Here is a 15,392-nt window from a genome sequence, read left to right on the forward strand (position 1 = left end):
TTTACAATGAATGGCAATAATTTATTTTGAATTTATAGAACCATAAAATTAATTTTTGACTCATCACATTTAACATAATCCGCTTCGCGGATTATTCAATGTGAAGAGTCAAAAATTAATTTTATGGTTCAATAAATTCAAAATAAATAACAGCCATTCATTAATTGTTTACAATCATAATATCTGGTACCCAACGGGTACTTCATACAGTCACAGATCGTACAGAACAGCCACAGCATTTCTAAGTATCCCTGTTAAATTACCACTGAATACCCAGAGAGGATATTCAGCAAAATTGACTTATAAAAACATTGGTTTAAATATCTGAATACATTAATAGTTGTTACAAATAGTCTTTGCTACTTCACAAATAGTAATTTCGCTTAATAAAAAAACCTCTAGATTACGATATATAACCAAGGATTTCTATAGTACTATAAAAATCATTGATATAACTACACTATATTTTTTGACAGAAATTAATCATTCATCCCGAATGACTTTTTTGGTTCTTTTATCACCTTATCAGAAACAAATTGCGGTCAGTGACCTCGCGCGATTTTTCTGATCCTTGTGTATGGACACAATATTTTTTTAATTGTTTCTGAAATTTGATTTATAATTTCGATGAGGTTTTGAACGTTTGGAATAATGATTAGTTGGAGTATTAACTATTAATATATTTTTCTGAGTTGCACCTTTAATAAATATTTTCGTAGGTTATTAAGCTCTTTGACATTTCTTATAGATAACAGTTGCACTAATTTAAAAGTAGATGGTCTCTCATAGTAATAGCTCTTAATGTATTTACATCTGATGTCGTTATATTTATCACATTCTAAAATAAAATGAAACTCATCTTCAATAGCATTTTCATTACACATACTACATAAATGTTCATTTCTGGCTATACTTAGATTGACTTTTCGAATCGGAACATAATACAAAGGAATGTCACTCTTGCATACAAATTACACATCAATATAATTAATTCAGGATTATGTATCCTTGTGTTGATACAATGCTAAATACATGGATTTTTTTTTTTAGAAAATCCACAGCCTTTATCCTTGTACTCTCATATTTGGCAAGTTGATGACTGATAGATATAAGATTATTGAATGTAGTGCTAGCATTGATTTCCTTAAAACAAGTTTATTAATGTAGTTATAGGTTAAAACAAATAAAAATATGGACCAAAATCAAGTAAACCTTTTAGGGTGCGCCTGACTTTAGTGACTCAGCATGAGGTATTTTGGAATTTACAGGTTGGTTAGAACTTTTTGTTAAAAATAAACACTAGCACATTATAGAAATGCAAGTAAGTAATCTGTGTTTCAAATTTTATAACAAAAATCTCTATATTAAAGGCTGTGGATTTTCTATAAAAATCTTGGTTTATTTGTCACAAAGTACTCTTTTTCTATTAAATGCAATGAAACAATGAATAATTAATGTTTTTCACCAAGTTTTCCCTTGGTAAATGTACAAAATGGCCTTTCTCTATTATTCATTATATCTGTAATTTTGATACAATTAACTTTTAAACATGGCTACAGAAGGGGTCATCAACCTTCACTGCGCATTCGTTCTCCACCTTCAATGAAGATTATAAATATAACAAAAAGTTGTTAATCTATAGGATAGTGAAGACTAATGAAAGCTTACCCACTGTAAAAAAAAATCTTTGAAATTTTTTAAAACTTACTCAGAAAATGCTCGAGCCACTTGACTTTTATTGCTCATTATTAACGTTTTTACACAATATTTTAATAAAGTGGTTAAAGATTATTTTTGCTTCTCAAAGTGTAAGACGCAATACAGATCGTATGCTTGCATCAACTTACTCAAATACAGATTTAATTAAGTCCTGAACATTTCGACATTGTTTGTTTATTTTTATCAATACCGGTTTGTTAACAAATCATAAGTTCTTGTTAAGATCCAACTAAATACCTATATCCCAATATCGTCAGTTAAATACACTAAACAATGTGTTTAAAATAAAAGAACAAGAAAAAGAAATGCAATCGTAAACCCAAAAGCTTAATTGTTTAATAAAGATGTGTTGTTTTATATTATTTTTGTTGTATAAGAATTAGAAACAGATATTTATTGTTTACTTAATGTAACTACTGTTCAATGTGGGGTGAAATATTCTTGTTAAAGGAATCATTTTTTATTATCTCCTTTATCTCGAAAAACAACATGCTAAGTCACACACTGGATGTTCCATTCTAAGGTGCTGGGGTGTGTGTGTTTTTTTTTTTAGATAATAGTTAGTTTTCAGACTAAAATGTAAATGCAAATGTGAAGAAATATAATCAATTAATCATGATTATTTGTTTTTGTAGCCAGTTTGAAAATAGTTAAAAATTCTAAGCTGCATTTTTGATGATCCCAAACTAAAAGGCGTTTTTTTGAAGACGTATCAAATTTAAACTGGTTTATATATATCATAACAAAAATGTTTAATCTGCATATTGCGGATTGAAGTAATTCTTTGTGTTTTCCTCACCGAAATACTTATAGATAATTACATTTAATGTTTTCTTTTTTTTAATATTGGTGTTGTCTTTTTTTTTGCTGTTGTTTTCATTGGCTATCATATTCACGATATTTCTGAATAATTTATTAATACCATGTACGGGCAACAAACTCAAACCAAGCTTTTGGAGTGAAACAGTATGAATCATGACTTTCATTATATTTTTTCAAACAAATCTCACTTTTTTATTTCTAGCTTGTCCTTTTGTATATTATCTCAAATAAAAAAAGCTTTGTTTTTTTTATACGACTGGGCGATAGAAACTGATAAGGAAGCAGGAATGAAAACGCCAATGCAGTATACATGTAGTTCATGTCCAGTACGCATTTAAAAAAAATGATATTTTTTGCAATCGCCTGTCCGTTGAATAAGGATATTGATTTTCATTTCAAGAAAAATAATTTGTACTAAGCTGTTTTTTTATGTGTTTTTTTTTTATTTTGCTTATAATATTTCGTTCTTATATTAAAAAAAAAGAAGATGTGGTATGATTTCCAATGAGACAACTGTCCACAAAAGACCAAAATGACACAGACATTGAAAACTATAGGTCACCGTACGGCCTTCAACAATGAGCAAAGCCCATACCGCATAGTCAGCTATAATAGGCACCGATAAGACAATGTAAAACAATTCAAACGAGAAAACTAACGGCCTTATTTGTGTTAAAAAATGAACGAAAAAAACAAATATGTAAAACATAAACAAACGACAACCACTGAATTACAGGCTCCTGACTTGGGATAGGCACATACATAAATAATGTGGTGGGGTTAAACATGTTAGCGGGATCCCAACCCTTCCCCTAACATGGGACAGTGGTATAACAGTACAACATAAGAACGAACTATAAAAATCAGTTGAAAAAGGCTTAACTCATCAGATGGACAAAAATACAAGTAGACGTGGCCGGGTACTTATACATCCCGACACAAAAAGACGCAATGAACAGATCTGAGAGCACTCGCAGTTATCTGACAGCTAGTTCAAAGCTACTAACAACTAATAAACAAATCATGCATCTAAGACTAAACTATCAATCCGAACACATCCAACATCCAATAGTTCCTTGAAAATGGACGTCATACTTAACTGTCATGAAACCAAACAGAGGCTCCTGACTTGGGATAGGCGCAAAAATGCTTGATTACTGATATGAGATAAGATCTTCGGCACTGATATTATAACACCGTATGCAGGTTTTGGATGTAAAGGAGATAAAGAAATGTGGTATAATTGCAAATAAAACAATGGACCGAACAAAGGACCACGACCAAATCCTATACACAATAACAAGTCTCAAAACGCCCGAAGCGTGAGCTGTCTTCAATAGTCAATCGTCTCAAAAAAATTAATAATGCGAAATCAAGTACGTTAAATATTTTTATTATACTTCACGTAAAAAAGGCCATATTTTGATTGGCTAATACGAGGGTGTTAATTTACTTTATTATACTTAACGTTAAACTGTCATATTTTTATTGGCCAATACGAGGGTTATAATTTACTCTATCACATGGCCGAGTGTGTGACAATTTTTTTTAATGCCACATTATCGTCCAGACCAATCAAAAATCGATAATTTAATTAACAATGAATTGAAATTACATCTAATTACTAAAAACAATGCTGAAGTTCTACGTTTAAGGTCAAATTCTATTATTTGACTGTCAAAATAAGAAAAAAAAAACGTCTTGCTTCGCTTCTGTTGATTTTTCTAATACCCGCAACGTTGTAATGTACGTGACGTCATAGAAAATGCTTTTAAAAAAATCATCTGTAAAAGACAATAAAGATCGGGCATTTAGTACGATAAATTAAATACACATAGCTTCGCCGCGGTTGACAATGTTTTTTGGGGTAACAATCTGTCTATCACCCTTTCAGCTATGTGTTATTTGTATAATAGCACGTCATGTACGACTAAATGCATATAATTCACGAAAAGTCTTAAGTTAGAGGTTTAGCTAGATATTAAACCATGTTCAATCCTCCATTTCCTACAACCCTGTACCAAGTCATGAATATGACAGATGTTATATATTCTTTTGTTGTGTTTGAACTTTTTATTTCGCCATTTGATTAGGGACTTTCCGTTTTAAATATTATTTGTCGCTTGGTATTTTTGTTTTGATTTTAATCTTTTGTCAGGTTGTTGTCTCTTTCACACATTCCCCATTTTCATTCTCTTTTTTAATAGATATTTGGCTACTAATGGTACAAGTCCATATCCTGTTATAGACTCATAAACAACTATAAATAGTATTATCTTACCTCCTATATATTTATAGTTATGATTGGTTAAAGGACTACACGTGGTGACTATGTATATTTGATATAGGGTGTCCTAAAAAAATATAGGGTTAGCAGCCATGCATGGTTAGTTACCATATGGGGTTGGTAAGTAGTTACTTCCATTTCAAAACAAAAAAGATGCCACAACCCTTCATAAAAACAACACGGTGTACAGGTAAAATCTGAAAGGATTCAACAGACGAAGAAAATCATGATGAAAGGTTGAAATAAGTTAATAAAACATTATCAAAGCTAACAAGTTGTTATTGTTGGCATAACGGTGTTACTTCACTTACAAAACATAAAAAAAGAAATCTGAAAGGATTAAACAGACGGTGAAATTGATACATGTAATAAACGATTGAAAAAAAATCATAAAACAAATTTAAAGCTAAAATCTTATTATTGTTGACATTTGTTTTCTGTATAGACAAATGTAAGTAGGATCTTAATACAAATAATTGGAGACATGATCACTTTGATAGGCCGCTAGTCAAAATACCACATGTGAATATAGTCGGTAAGATAAATTCGTTACACGGTGTGCTAGTGACCTAATACGATATATATGGGGTCAGTAAATTCCATGTGGGGATTCGAGCTTCGCTCTCACCCCATATTGAATTTACTAACCCCATATATATCGTATTAGGTCACTAACACCCCATGTAACTAATAATATCCCATAAAAATAGCAGAAAATATGAAGCATATGCATTCCTGAGATACAAAAGGTCGAGGAAATCATTTTTTCTTTAAAAAATACGTGAATCATTGGGATTTGAATGTATTAGTTCCTCAAAAATGGACGTCATACAAACAGAGGCTCTTGACTTGGGACAGGCGCAAAAATGCGTGATTACTGATGTGAGCCAAGATCTTCAACTCTGATATTATTACACTGTTTGCAGATTTTGGATTGAAGGAGATGAATGTGGTACAATTGCAATTCTAACATGACGTCCTTCAAATGCTTTGAGTAAACAATCGTGAAAAATATGAATATATTGTTTGGGCTGTTACGATCGTACTCCAACAGAGGGACAGTGAAACTTACAACTTGACAACGCCATGGTTTTAAAATGAAAAAGACAAAAAGACAAACAATAGTACACATGACACAACATAGAAAAATACAGAATAAGCAACACGAACCCCCACCAAAAACTAGGGGTGATATCAGGTGTTCCGGAAGGGTAAGCAGATCCTGCTCCACATGTGGCACCCATCGTGTTGCTTATGTGATAACAAATCCGGTTAATAGTCTCATTCGGGTAGGTCACATTTATGAAAGAGAAGGGGATTGTAGTTACGACGTAAGGAACATATCCGATATCATTTGTGAAACGGTTATTCCATAACGGTCAACCAACTCTTGATGGCGTCCGTTACATTACCGAAGGAATGATGTTTCTACTTAGAAATGGAAAGTTCACAATATGAAAGCTGAAATTATCTCTTTTGTCGTAAAGTTTTGTTTTCAACCGACCCTCATTGTCAATTTCTAGATGTAAGTCAACATATGTTGCCGACTTAACTGTATCTATAGTATCCTTTATCTCTAGTTCGATGGGATAGATGCGATCAACATAGTCACCAAATTTTGAATAATTTATTTTGTATAAATGTGTTATATAAGCCATCTTTGTATTTAAGAAATATAAGTACAATTGTCATTTAGATTTATCCAAACCTATCTAAATATTTTATTGTTAATAGTTCAAGCGTGTCACTTATTCAGTTTATAGCTCCGTTCTTTAATGTCAATTTAAAAGTGCGTTTATTTATGTGAACGGCAAATAGTGCCTTCACCTAGAGCGCTTCGATCAAAACTAATTGCAATATTTGTCTTATTAGAATCGAAATAATTCATGGGGGGCTTGAATATATCGTACATTTACCATAGATTGTCCCTCTATGCCGATATTTAACACCTCGCTATCGCTCAGGGTAAAATATTGGTCATAAAGGGCCAACCCGTGGTAAAACACGATATACTCAAGCCCCCATGAATTATTTCTTAAATAAAACAATGGACCGAACAAAGGACCACGTCCAAATTTTATACACCATAACAAGTCTTAAAACACCCGGTATGACATGGCCCGAAGCAACACAAAAACAAACCAACGGCTTAAACGTTATATGAGGAAACTTTTAAGTTGTCATACATTCATTAAATGTAGGCATATGACATCATATAAATAGTTTTATTGACAACAATATACATTAAGAATAACAAAACAATAGATGAAATTTAATATTCTCTAAAAATTTCTATTCTAATGTTCAAAAGTTCACATGTAATATGATAATGTACCATGTTTTATTGATATTGATTGAAGTTTTGTTTTGAATTTAGTGTTTATTATGTTATAACAAATATATACTTTACAAGTTTATGATTTGAATGTAGATATTTATATCACAAGGGGGAGTTTAAGAAAAGAGAATATAGTATACTTCATGTTTTGAACAAGCAAAAAGTTACATAATGAAAATCTAAATATTGCAGTCGAACCAAACACAAAAAACTAGTATATGGTTTTCGCCAAATTCGGGTCCTTTGCGAGATAGGCACTTCCTGACTTTCTGTTTTATTCTAAATGACTTGTGTAATTCCCGTCCTCATCTTCGTATGATCAACCAATTTTATCGTAGAATTATTCATTCGAATGTAGTGAGGTTTGAACAAATGAGATACAAAATACTAACTTAGAGATGAGATAAAAAAATACATTATTTTGTCTTTCCTTTAAGCTAGTGCATATTCATACACCAAAGACTTCTTTAGTAGGAGGTAGTTCTAACGCAAACACTGTTCGGCTAGAGTTATGAAAATGACACACTGAAATCGACACAACAAACGTTTTACAATCCTGAATGTCTGTGTCTTTCGAATCATTAGCGACATGATTTCGCAGTCTTGTTACTTTTGATACCAGAATATTTGTCTTATCTTGAATAAAACCGAGTATGTCATATTCGCGATTGCTACATTTCGACTTTCATAAGCAGCAAGACGGGATCAACAGGTGAAGCGGAAAGTGCTTGCCCTTTCGGAGAACTCGAGTGTATGAAGTGTCTTGTTAGTTTTGCTTAATTATTTTTAGTTTGTATTTTATGTTTATTTTATTTGTTGACCTATTGGCGTGGATACACATGGCAGGTGATGTATTCATCGAATGAGACGCTTTCCATATCCTCGCTCCCTGCCTCCCTCCTTTCTAAGTGAATGTGATTCCCTTGATTTTGTTTTTAACATGATTTGTCTATTTAATTGTTTTATTTTAATATCGGCACATAAACTAATCATAGATACCAGGATCAGAACTTTGTATGCCCGAAACGTGATCTGTCTTCAAGAGAAAATCGTTTCCAAAAAGCCATTTACGACAAAATATAATTCAGGAAACAATCTTTTCTATCACCCTCTCAGCTATGTGTTATTTGTATAATAGCACGTCATGTACGACTAAACGTATATAATTCACGAAAAGTGTAAGTTAGAGGTTTAGCTACATATAAAACCAGGTTTAATCCTCCATTTCCTACAACTCCGTACCAAGTCACGAATATGACAGATGTTATCCATTCGTTTGTCGTTTGTAGGGACTTTCCGTTTTGAATTTTCCTGGGCGTTTGGTATTTTTGTGATTTCATTATAATTGAACATTTTCTTTTATTGTATACTTATAACATGAAGCATAAGATGATAATAGATCATTAATGTTACAAATCATATATAGCCGCACCTAGTCATTAACAAAAACTGTTTTAGCTTTTGATTTTGCAATTTGATATGGGACATTACGTTTTGAAATTTCCTCGAAGTTCAGTATTTTGAAATTATAGCATTGGTAGTCCTTGTAATAACTCGTCAGGTATGCAATGATAATTTATTTTTTGTTTCACCAAATTTTTCGATGCCTTTTCTACATAAGAGAATCTTCAGTCAATGCTTTTACAACTGTTGTTCTCTTCTCTATGTATATGTGTAAAAGAAGTATATCAAAAGAAAGACGAAAGATACCAGAGAGACAGTCAAACCTACTAGGTAAAAATAAACTGGCATCACCATGTAGCGCATGTGGCTTCGTCGTGTAGCACATGTTAGTACAAGCCAGAAAAGATGTCTAATTCCGTAGGTCACATTCGTAAAAAGGGGACGGTATGGTAGTAACGACTCCAGGAACATATCCGCTATGATCAGTGAAACGGAACTTCCATAACAGTCAAACAACTTATGATGGCGTCTGTAAAACTATCGAAGGGATGATTTCTACTTCATCACTTGGAACTCTGGGTTGAATAGCTTCCGTGTGAACAAAAACCCTCTATAAAAGAAATAATCATAGGCAAAAACAAACGATTACAACTATGATTTAGAACAGGTATTAACATTTTTAATAGGATACATAGTTGTGAGATAAGCAATAATTCCTGTTTTACGAACAATGATTTTGAGTCAAAAGATCAACAAAGTCTTGTGATATGAACGATCTTTGGGGATAAATTCCAATGTCCAGTTTCTTCTATCCTACAATTTATTTGACACAAAAGCGCTATTTCTAAAAGCATTCTCGTTTTCCATCTACTAGTTCCAATCAGTTTTCATCCCACCGTTTGTAAAGCTTAAACACTTAATAATTTTATATTTGCATTCCCAAACAAAGGTTGACATTGTACTTAATCCTGTGATAAAGAAACCACATGTTTTTAATATCTTGAACATTTTCAATGTTATATTTTTAAATCTGACCATTGACATATAAAATTCTTTGTATTGTATTTTGAGTCAAGAGAGCGTAACCAATATCCCTATTGCATTCTTCTTATCAATATAAAGATTTATGACTTTTTATGCAAACTTATTATTTGCTAGATTTAGTTAGATTATATAAGAATCTTTAAAAACAAAGTTTTTTTTTGACGGAACGATTTGTATTATTAATGTATTTGAATGTGATGATTTTTTTAATTGATTTCAATTAATCGTGTAAATTCAATAATTGCTTTCATCCATGTTATGTAGTTTCAACTGGAAATTTTTTTGATAAACTTATCTTGTATAAGTAAATTGTATTTGCATTATTTAAATGCAGTATACAATTACAGTTAAATTGCATGTTATATATTGATGCATGCAATTCAGTGATATAATGTAGACCGACTTCCACACCACTTCAGTTACTTTCTACGAAGTTTCTAACAGTGCTTTGACGAAGATGAAGGGTGTAGTCAGTATAGTTGTTATGATCGTCATCATGCAAATAGGCCAAATTCTTTCAGTTTGCAAGAAAGGTAAACATAATTGATAAAGACATTTACCTATCATTAAACAGTTAATGCAAATTTTAAACTATGTAAAGAGGTGTATTCTGTTAAAAATGAAAACACGTTATAATTTTCATGAGTCCGAAGAGCTATTCTGGATTTACCTTTGTCGGGAATTCTCAATATTATTCGTGATGGTTATTTCTAAGGTATGACAAACCAATATTTGCAACAATAAATATTTGTACTTTGTTTGCAGGAGATTGTGGATTGTTTTAGTAAGATATGCGGACTGTAATAACATGAGTTATTGTATTCCCTGACGTTGGCGATAAAAGTTTTCCATTCGTTTAATGATTTTGAGTTTTTGATTTTACCATTTGAATTTTTCCTCGAAGTTCGGTATGTGTGTTATGTAATTTATGATTTTATGATTTATTCGACAAACTGTTTCTTTTCTTTTCACCTTTGTTAATTTGTTGATCAAATTGAATAACTTTTAATTTTGATTTAACATTGATAAATATTTGTTACATTTTATGATTATTTATGTGTACCTCGTGTTGTAGATAATAGTTTATCAGAAGACCTGTTGGACATGTTGTGTAAATGTCGAAAACATGGTATGCATAATTTTGTCATTTTTTTAGCTTAAAGGTTCATATGGTTTAATGAATTGTGTGTTTTACAGACATTTGAATCGTTTTATCTTCTTAATATAATGGCACCGTTTGAGAAAGTATTGAAAGTACAATTTTTTTACAAAATGTGTTGACTTTTTTTACACCTTCTTCTTCTGTTATGCTATCATCATGTCATATGTTTTCGTATCATCCACATTTCCGCGGTTTGGATCCGGATTGCAAATGCGTATATTGTGAGGTGTTTTTTGGTTTCTGTATTTGGAACAACAGCAACACTACAACTTGACAGATGTAAAATACATTCAACGTCGCTTTAAAAAATGTTAATGAAATGAACAAATTTAACAAAACTAACAAGTTAAGCCATTTTTATTAAATGTCTAAAATATGCAGCTCTAAAATAGTTGTTGGGAAAAATTCTGAGGGGTTACATAAGGTATAGCTATGTCGTTTGTCTGACAGGCAGCATATCTTCAAGATATGTAAATGTCATGGTCCTTTTTATTACAAAACAACGAGTTAAAATCAACAGGGTTCTTATATATTTTACATTCATTTTATACATCCTTAATACATAAAGATGAAAACAGTCTTCAATTTTTACATTTAATTACAAATATTAAAAACTGCCAAAAAAAATGTCTTTTGTATAAACCTAGTGCCAACCTTAAATTATTTTTTTTTGTGATTCAAACAATGATCAAAACAACGACCTTAGAAAATCATTTCCAGATTTTAAAGTCATTTGCTGTCCGTGTATTTATCATTGTTTTACTTCATACGAAAACACATGACGCCTTTTTTTACATACAAAAATCGAAAATTAATCGGAAATAGTAAAAAATCGTAGTAAGCCTTGACAAAAAAATCTAGATACCTAAAATCATTCGTGGGAATAAGATTTTAGAATTTGAGTACATACGTGAATACAAACTCAACAGTGGAAATTGATATTAGTACGAAAACACATTACACAAGGATATATAACAATAAGAAGAATCTAATATTTTTTATTTGCTCTTAGGTTTTACAAGGAAAACCCTCCCTGCATTTTCTGTATCGCTTACGACTCATAAAGCTCTTGCAGCAGGCGAAGTTATAAAATTTGACAAAATCAGGCTGAACACGGGGAATATCTATAATCCTGCAACAGGTATATTCACAGTACCAAGGGATGGTCTATATTTGGTGTCAAGTTCTCTCATGGCTGTAAATGGAAAACATCTACACTGTCATATGTGGAAGAATGGTCAGTCAAATGTTGGGGCGTTTGGAACCAACTGGTCGCAAGGGACTTTGAATACTGTGATGAACTTAACGACGGGTGATAAACTGACAATACGCCATGACAATGCAAGTGGTGAGGAGGTATTTGGCAGCCACTGGTCAATGTTTTCAGCGTACCTTATAACTGAATGAAATAAAAATATATCAAACCAAGTTGTTTATAGTTTCATTTATTATTTTGTGAACTTGCTATAATTACTATTCTCCCTGTGTACTGTCTTTTTGAATAACATAACAGAAAAAAATAAATGACACCCCTTCTGGTTCCTGATGTGCTCTAGGGAGTTTGAAATTATTAAAGATACTTGTAGGAAGGAGTGTTACGTCGAACTAGTGTTTTGAGAAATCAAACTTGCAAATTTAAATATCGACCAGAGAAGAAATAAAAGGTACATGACAGGACATATAATGTCGTACTGTTAAAGAATTGTTCCAAGTAAAAGAAAGGGGTCCTTCATCGTCAATATACTTTGAAAAGTCAAGTATCAACGTGTCTGTTAAAAAGCAGAAGTTGCCATTTGTTGCTGTGTTTTGTTTTTTGTTGATTGTTTTCTCATAATTTATGTTGCTGGATTTTCTGTTTCAATTTTTTAAATATCGTAGGCATTTTATACCGTACTATAAGAAATTTTGTTTGCTTCAAGTCATTGTTAGTTGACGTTTGGTGACCTTTTAATGCTTACATCAGCGTCAATTGGTTTCTGATGAAAATAAGTCTTACTAGCAATCGTACGACATTTCCTCATTTCTAATAAAAAGTAAATTTAACTAGTAAACTGGTTAGTTTTTTTGTAATGACTGGATTTTGTGCGTCTTTGGTTTACTTTTCATTGAAGGGCATCGTTATATATACCGCCATTTTATAAATAATCTGTGGTCATTTTTTGTAGTCTTGTCTTTCATATTTGTTTATTTGCTTTATCTATATGCCATTTTGTGTATATTTTTTTTTTAAATAATCTGTTTTTGTGTTTACGATTATCACAATGTTGGCGGTCTTTCCCAATTTTGGACATGTTTACCTAATATATGTTTGTTTTGCTAACTCATTGTTGACAATACATCGAAGTTTTTGGTCCTCAATGCGCTTCAACTTTGTACTTGTTTGGCTTTATAACTATTTTGATCTGAGCGTCACTGATGAGCCTTATGTAGACGAAACGCGCGTCTAAATTAAAATCCTGGTACCGTTGATAACTATGGAATTTCTATAAGACTGTCATAAAAGTTGGAGGTTTAGCAAGCTATAACACCGGATTATATCCGTCAATGGCTTATATAGGATATTTTTATACAAAGTCAGAGATATGAGATTTGTCCTTTCTTTTGATGTTTGAGCTGGGTCAATATCCCTAATGCGCCTCGAAATGAGGAACTCAAAAGTTGTGTGTAAACAAACAATCTCGGTGTAGTGATATTGGACATGTTTCTGTTGTTTACAAATAACTGAGCTTAACCATTTGTGGTGATTGGTGAAGTAGAGGAACATAGAATAAATGTGTAAAAACTAAGGATCTAATAAATGTGTTCTAAGTTATAAATTTTCAAAAAACTTATTGTGTCAAAATGGGATTTGTTTACCAAGAGGAGCCGCATGACGAAGGGATGTATGCTAATTGACGAAAAGAGTAATCTCACTTCGTACCCCGCAAATTTAACCACATATATGAAAATGTCACAGCTTTGAAACGAGCTATCATACATATCCAAGTTTACGATATGGACTGAGCTACAGGAAAAAACGTTATCATTTCCGCCTATGTAAAACAATTAAAGATATTGACCCAGCTATTGTGTCTTCCATGTGATAACAGACTTCCAGTTTTTATTTTTCTTAGAGTTCGGTATTTTCGTTATCTGGTTATTCAACTTTTGCATGGACAATACATCATTACTATTTTACCGTTCGGGAAAAGTTCCCCATGAAAATGGATTATAACAGATACCATGCATTTTCTATATTGTTTCCATGGAAGGAACACATAATAAAAGTCACCATTTATTGGCCTGTTCTTCTAGCGACATCATTTAAATGTTATTACTAAGTCGAAATTACTGAGTGGTCAACTCGGTATCCCTTCTAGCAGTATTGCATTACCTAAAGACTTGGGCGAATACTGTAATGGAGAAACCAATGATGTATTATCACTTACGACTTAAATGGTAACACAATATGCATTAAGGTACGTGTTCCACGGAGCCCATTTAACTGAAATACAAACTTTTATAAAATGTCCTAAGAGTAACATTTTCCCCAAATAGTGAACTATTTGGGGAAATGTTATCGTCCGCATCTCTTCTATGTATTATTAAGCATACGCAAATGTGTTTTGAGTTATAGTTATTGACCAAGCCAGTCGGTATATATAATTTAATCTGGTCCTAATCACCCCGAACGACGAAGGAGTCGATAGGATCAAGAGGTTTACCAGGATCTAGGGTGTGTTAGGTCAGGGTCACTTATAGCTTGCAATGCTATATGGGTTTTGTTCTCTGAAGGCCGATGACCTACAGTAACTGTTATAAAACGTTCAAGCTCGTTCAGCTGAAGTGAACAATGTTTTCATGTGTAACCATACTATATATTCCCTTTTTATGTATTTATTTTATTTTCAAGCTAAATTGACACAAACTCCTGTGAATTCATCATCATTCGTGGGATACCTATATTTTTTGTGGTTGGCATGGGTATTGAAAGAAATTCACACATGCAACGAAGTGCAAATTTACCTACGGTTTCCATCCAGACTTTGGCATACCCATAAAAATAAAGATCCACGAAATTCCAATTTCACTCAATCCTAGAAAATAAATAAATCTACAGTAGCTGTAACCAACATTTAAATCTACTTCAAACCAGAATTTTAACAAGAAGTATAAACCATGAAAGCCAGGTCTGACCTAGAACTTAGCAAATTATATTAAACAATTTACTTCAAAATGAACTTGTGTATATCGAGGGCTGGACGAAAAAAAAACCCAGCTTAAACCAAGACATAAATACCAAAATGTTATAATATGTAAAACGGACAATAAGACTTGAGCTAACGGAATAATGTTCCAACTATAATAAAGTGTCTCGTCTGGAATAACATAGCCTACTTTAAATGTGTTACTCCAAATATAAGTTTGACAGTTCAAACGTAGAACCATGAACAAAAAAATGAATTGACAAGATTTTACAACCTCACCCAAATCATGGGTTTTTGATATAGCTAATTACATCAGTGATCCCGGTGTTGATATTTGTAACACCACTCTAAGTCCGCGCTATAGCTTAACAAAAGTAAGATACACAAACACGCAGTGATGACTCAATTATTTTCAAGGAACCATTTTAA

General features: G+C 32.2%; 1 protein-coding gene across 1 annotated transcript; it reads left to right on the top strand.

Moving 5' to 3' along the window:
- The first annotated feature begins 10,027 nt into the window (after positions 1–10,027).
- On the top strand, positions 10,028–12,204 carry LOC139481719 (complement C1q-like protein 4). The gene is made up of 3 exons (XM_071265206.1): positions 10,028–10,147; positions 10,690–10,743; positions 11,789–12,204. The coding sequence occupies exons 1-3, from the start codon at positions 10,072–10,074 to the stop codon at positions 12,181–12,183; spliced, it is 525 nt and encodes a 174-aa protein (XP_071121307.1). The 5' UTR covers positions 10,028–10,071; the 3' UTR covers positions 12,184–12,204.
- The last annotated feature ends 3,188 nt before the right edge of the window (positions 12,205–15,392 follow it).

Source organism: Mytilus edulis, chromosome 7 (assembly GCF_963676685.1).
Source record: "Mytilus edulis chromosome 7, xbMytEdul2.2, whole genome shotgun sequence".
Lineage (NCBI taxonomy): Eukaryota > Metazoa > Mollusca > Bivalvia > Mytilida > Mytilidae > Mytilus > Mytilus edulis.

What these genes read in the sequence shown, in the direction of transcription:
- LOC139481719 (XM_071265206.1), top strand. Translation starts at nt 10,072, where the DNA reads ATGAAGGGTGTAGTCAGTATAGTTGTTATGATCGTCATCATGCAAATA. An exon ending in TCTTTCAGTTTGCAAGAAAG is followed by an intron (nt 10,148 to 10,689) that starts GTAAACATAATT and finishes CTCGTGTTGTAG; the next exon opens with ATAATAGTTTATCAGAAGAC. An exon ending in GTGTAAATGTCGAAAACATG is followed by an intron (nt 10,744 to 11,788) that starts GTATGCATAATT and finishes ATTTGCTCTTAG; the next exon opens with GTTTTACAAGGAAAACCCTC.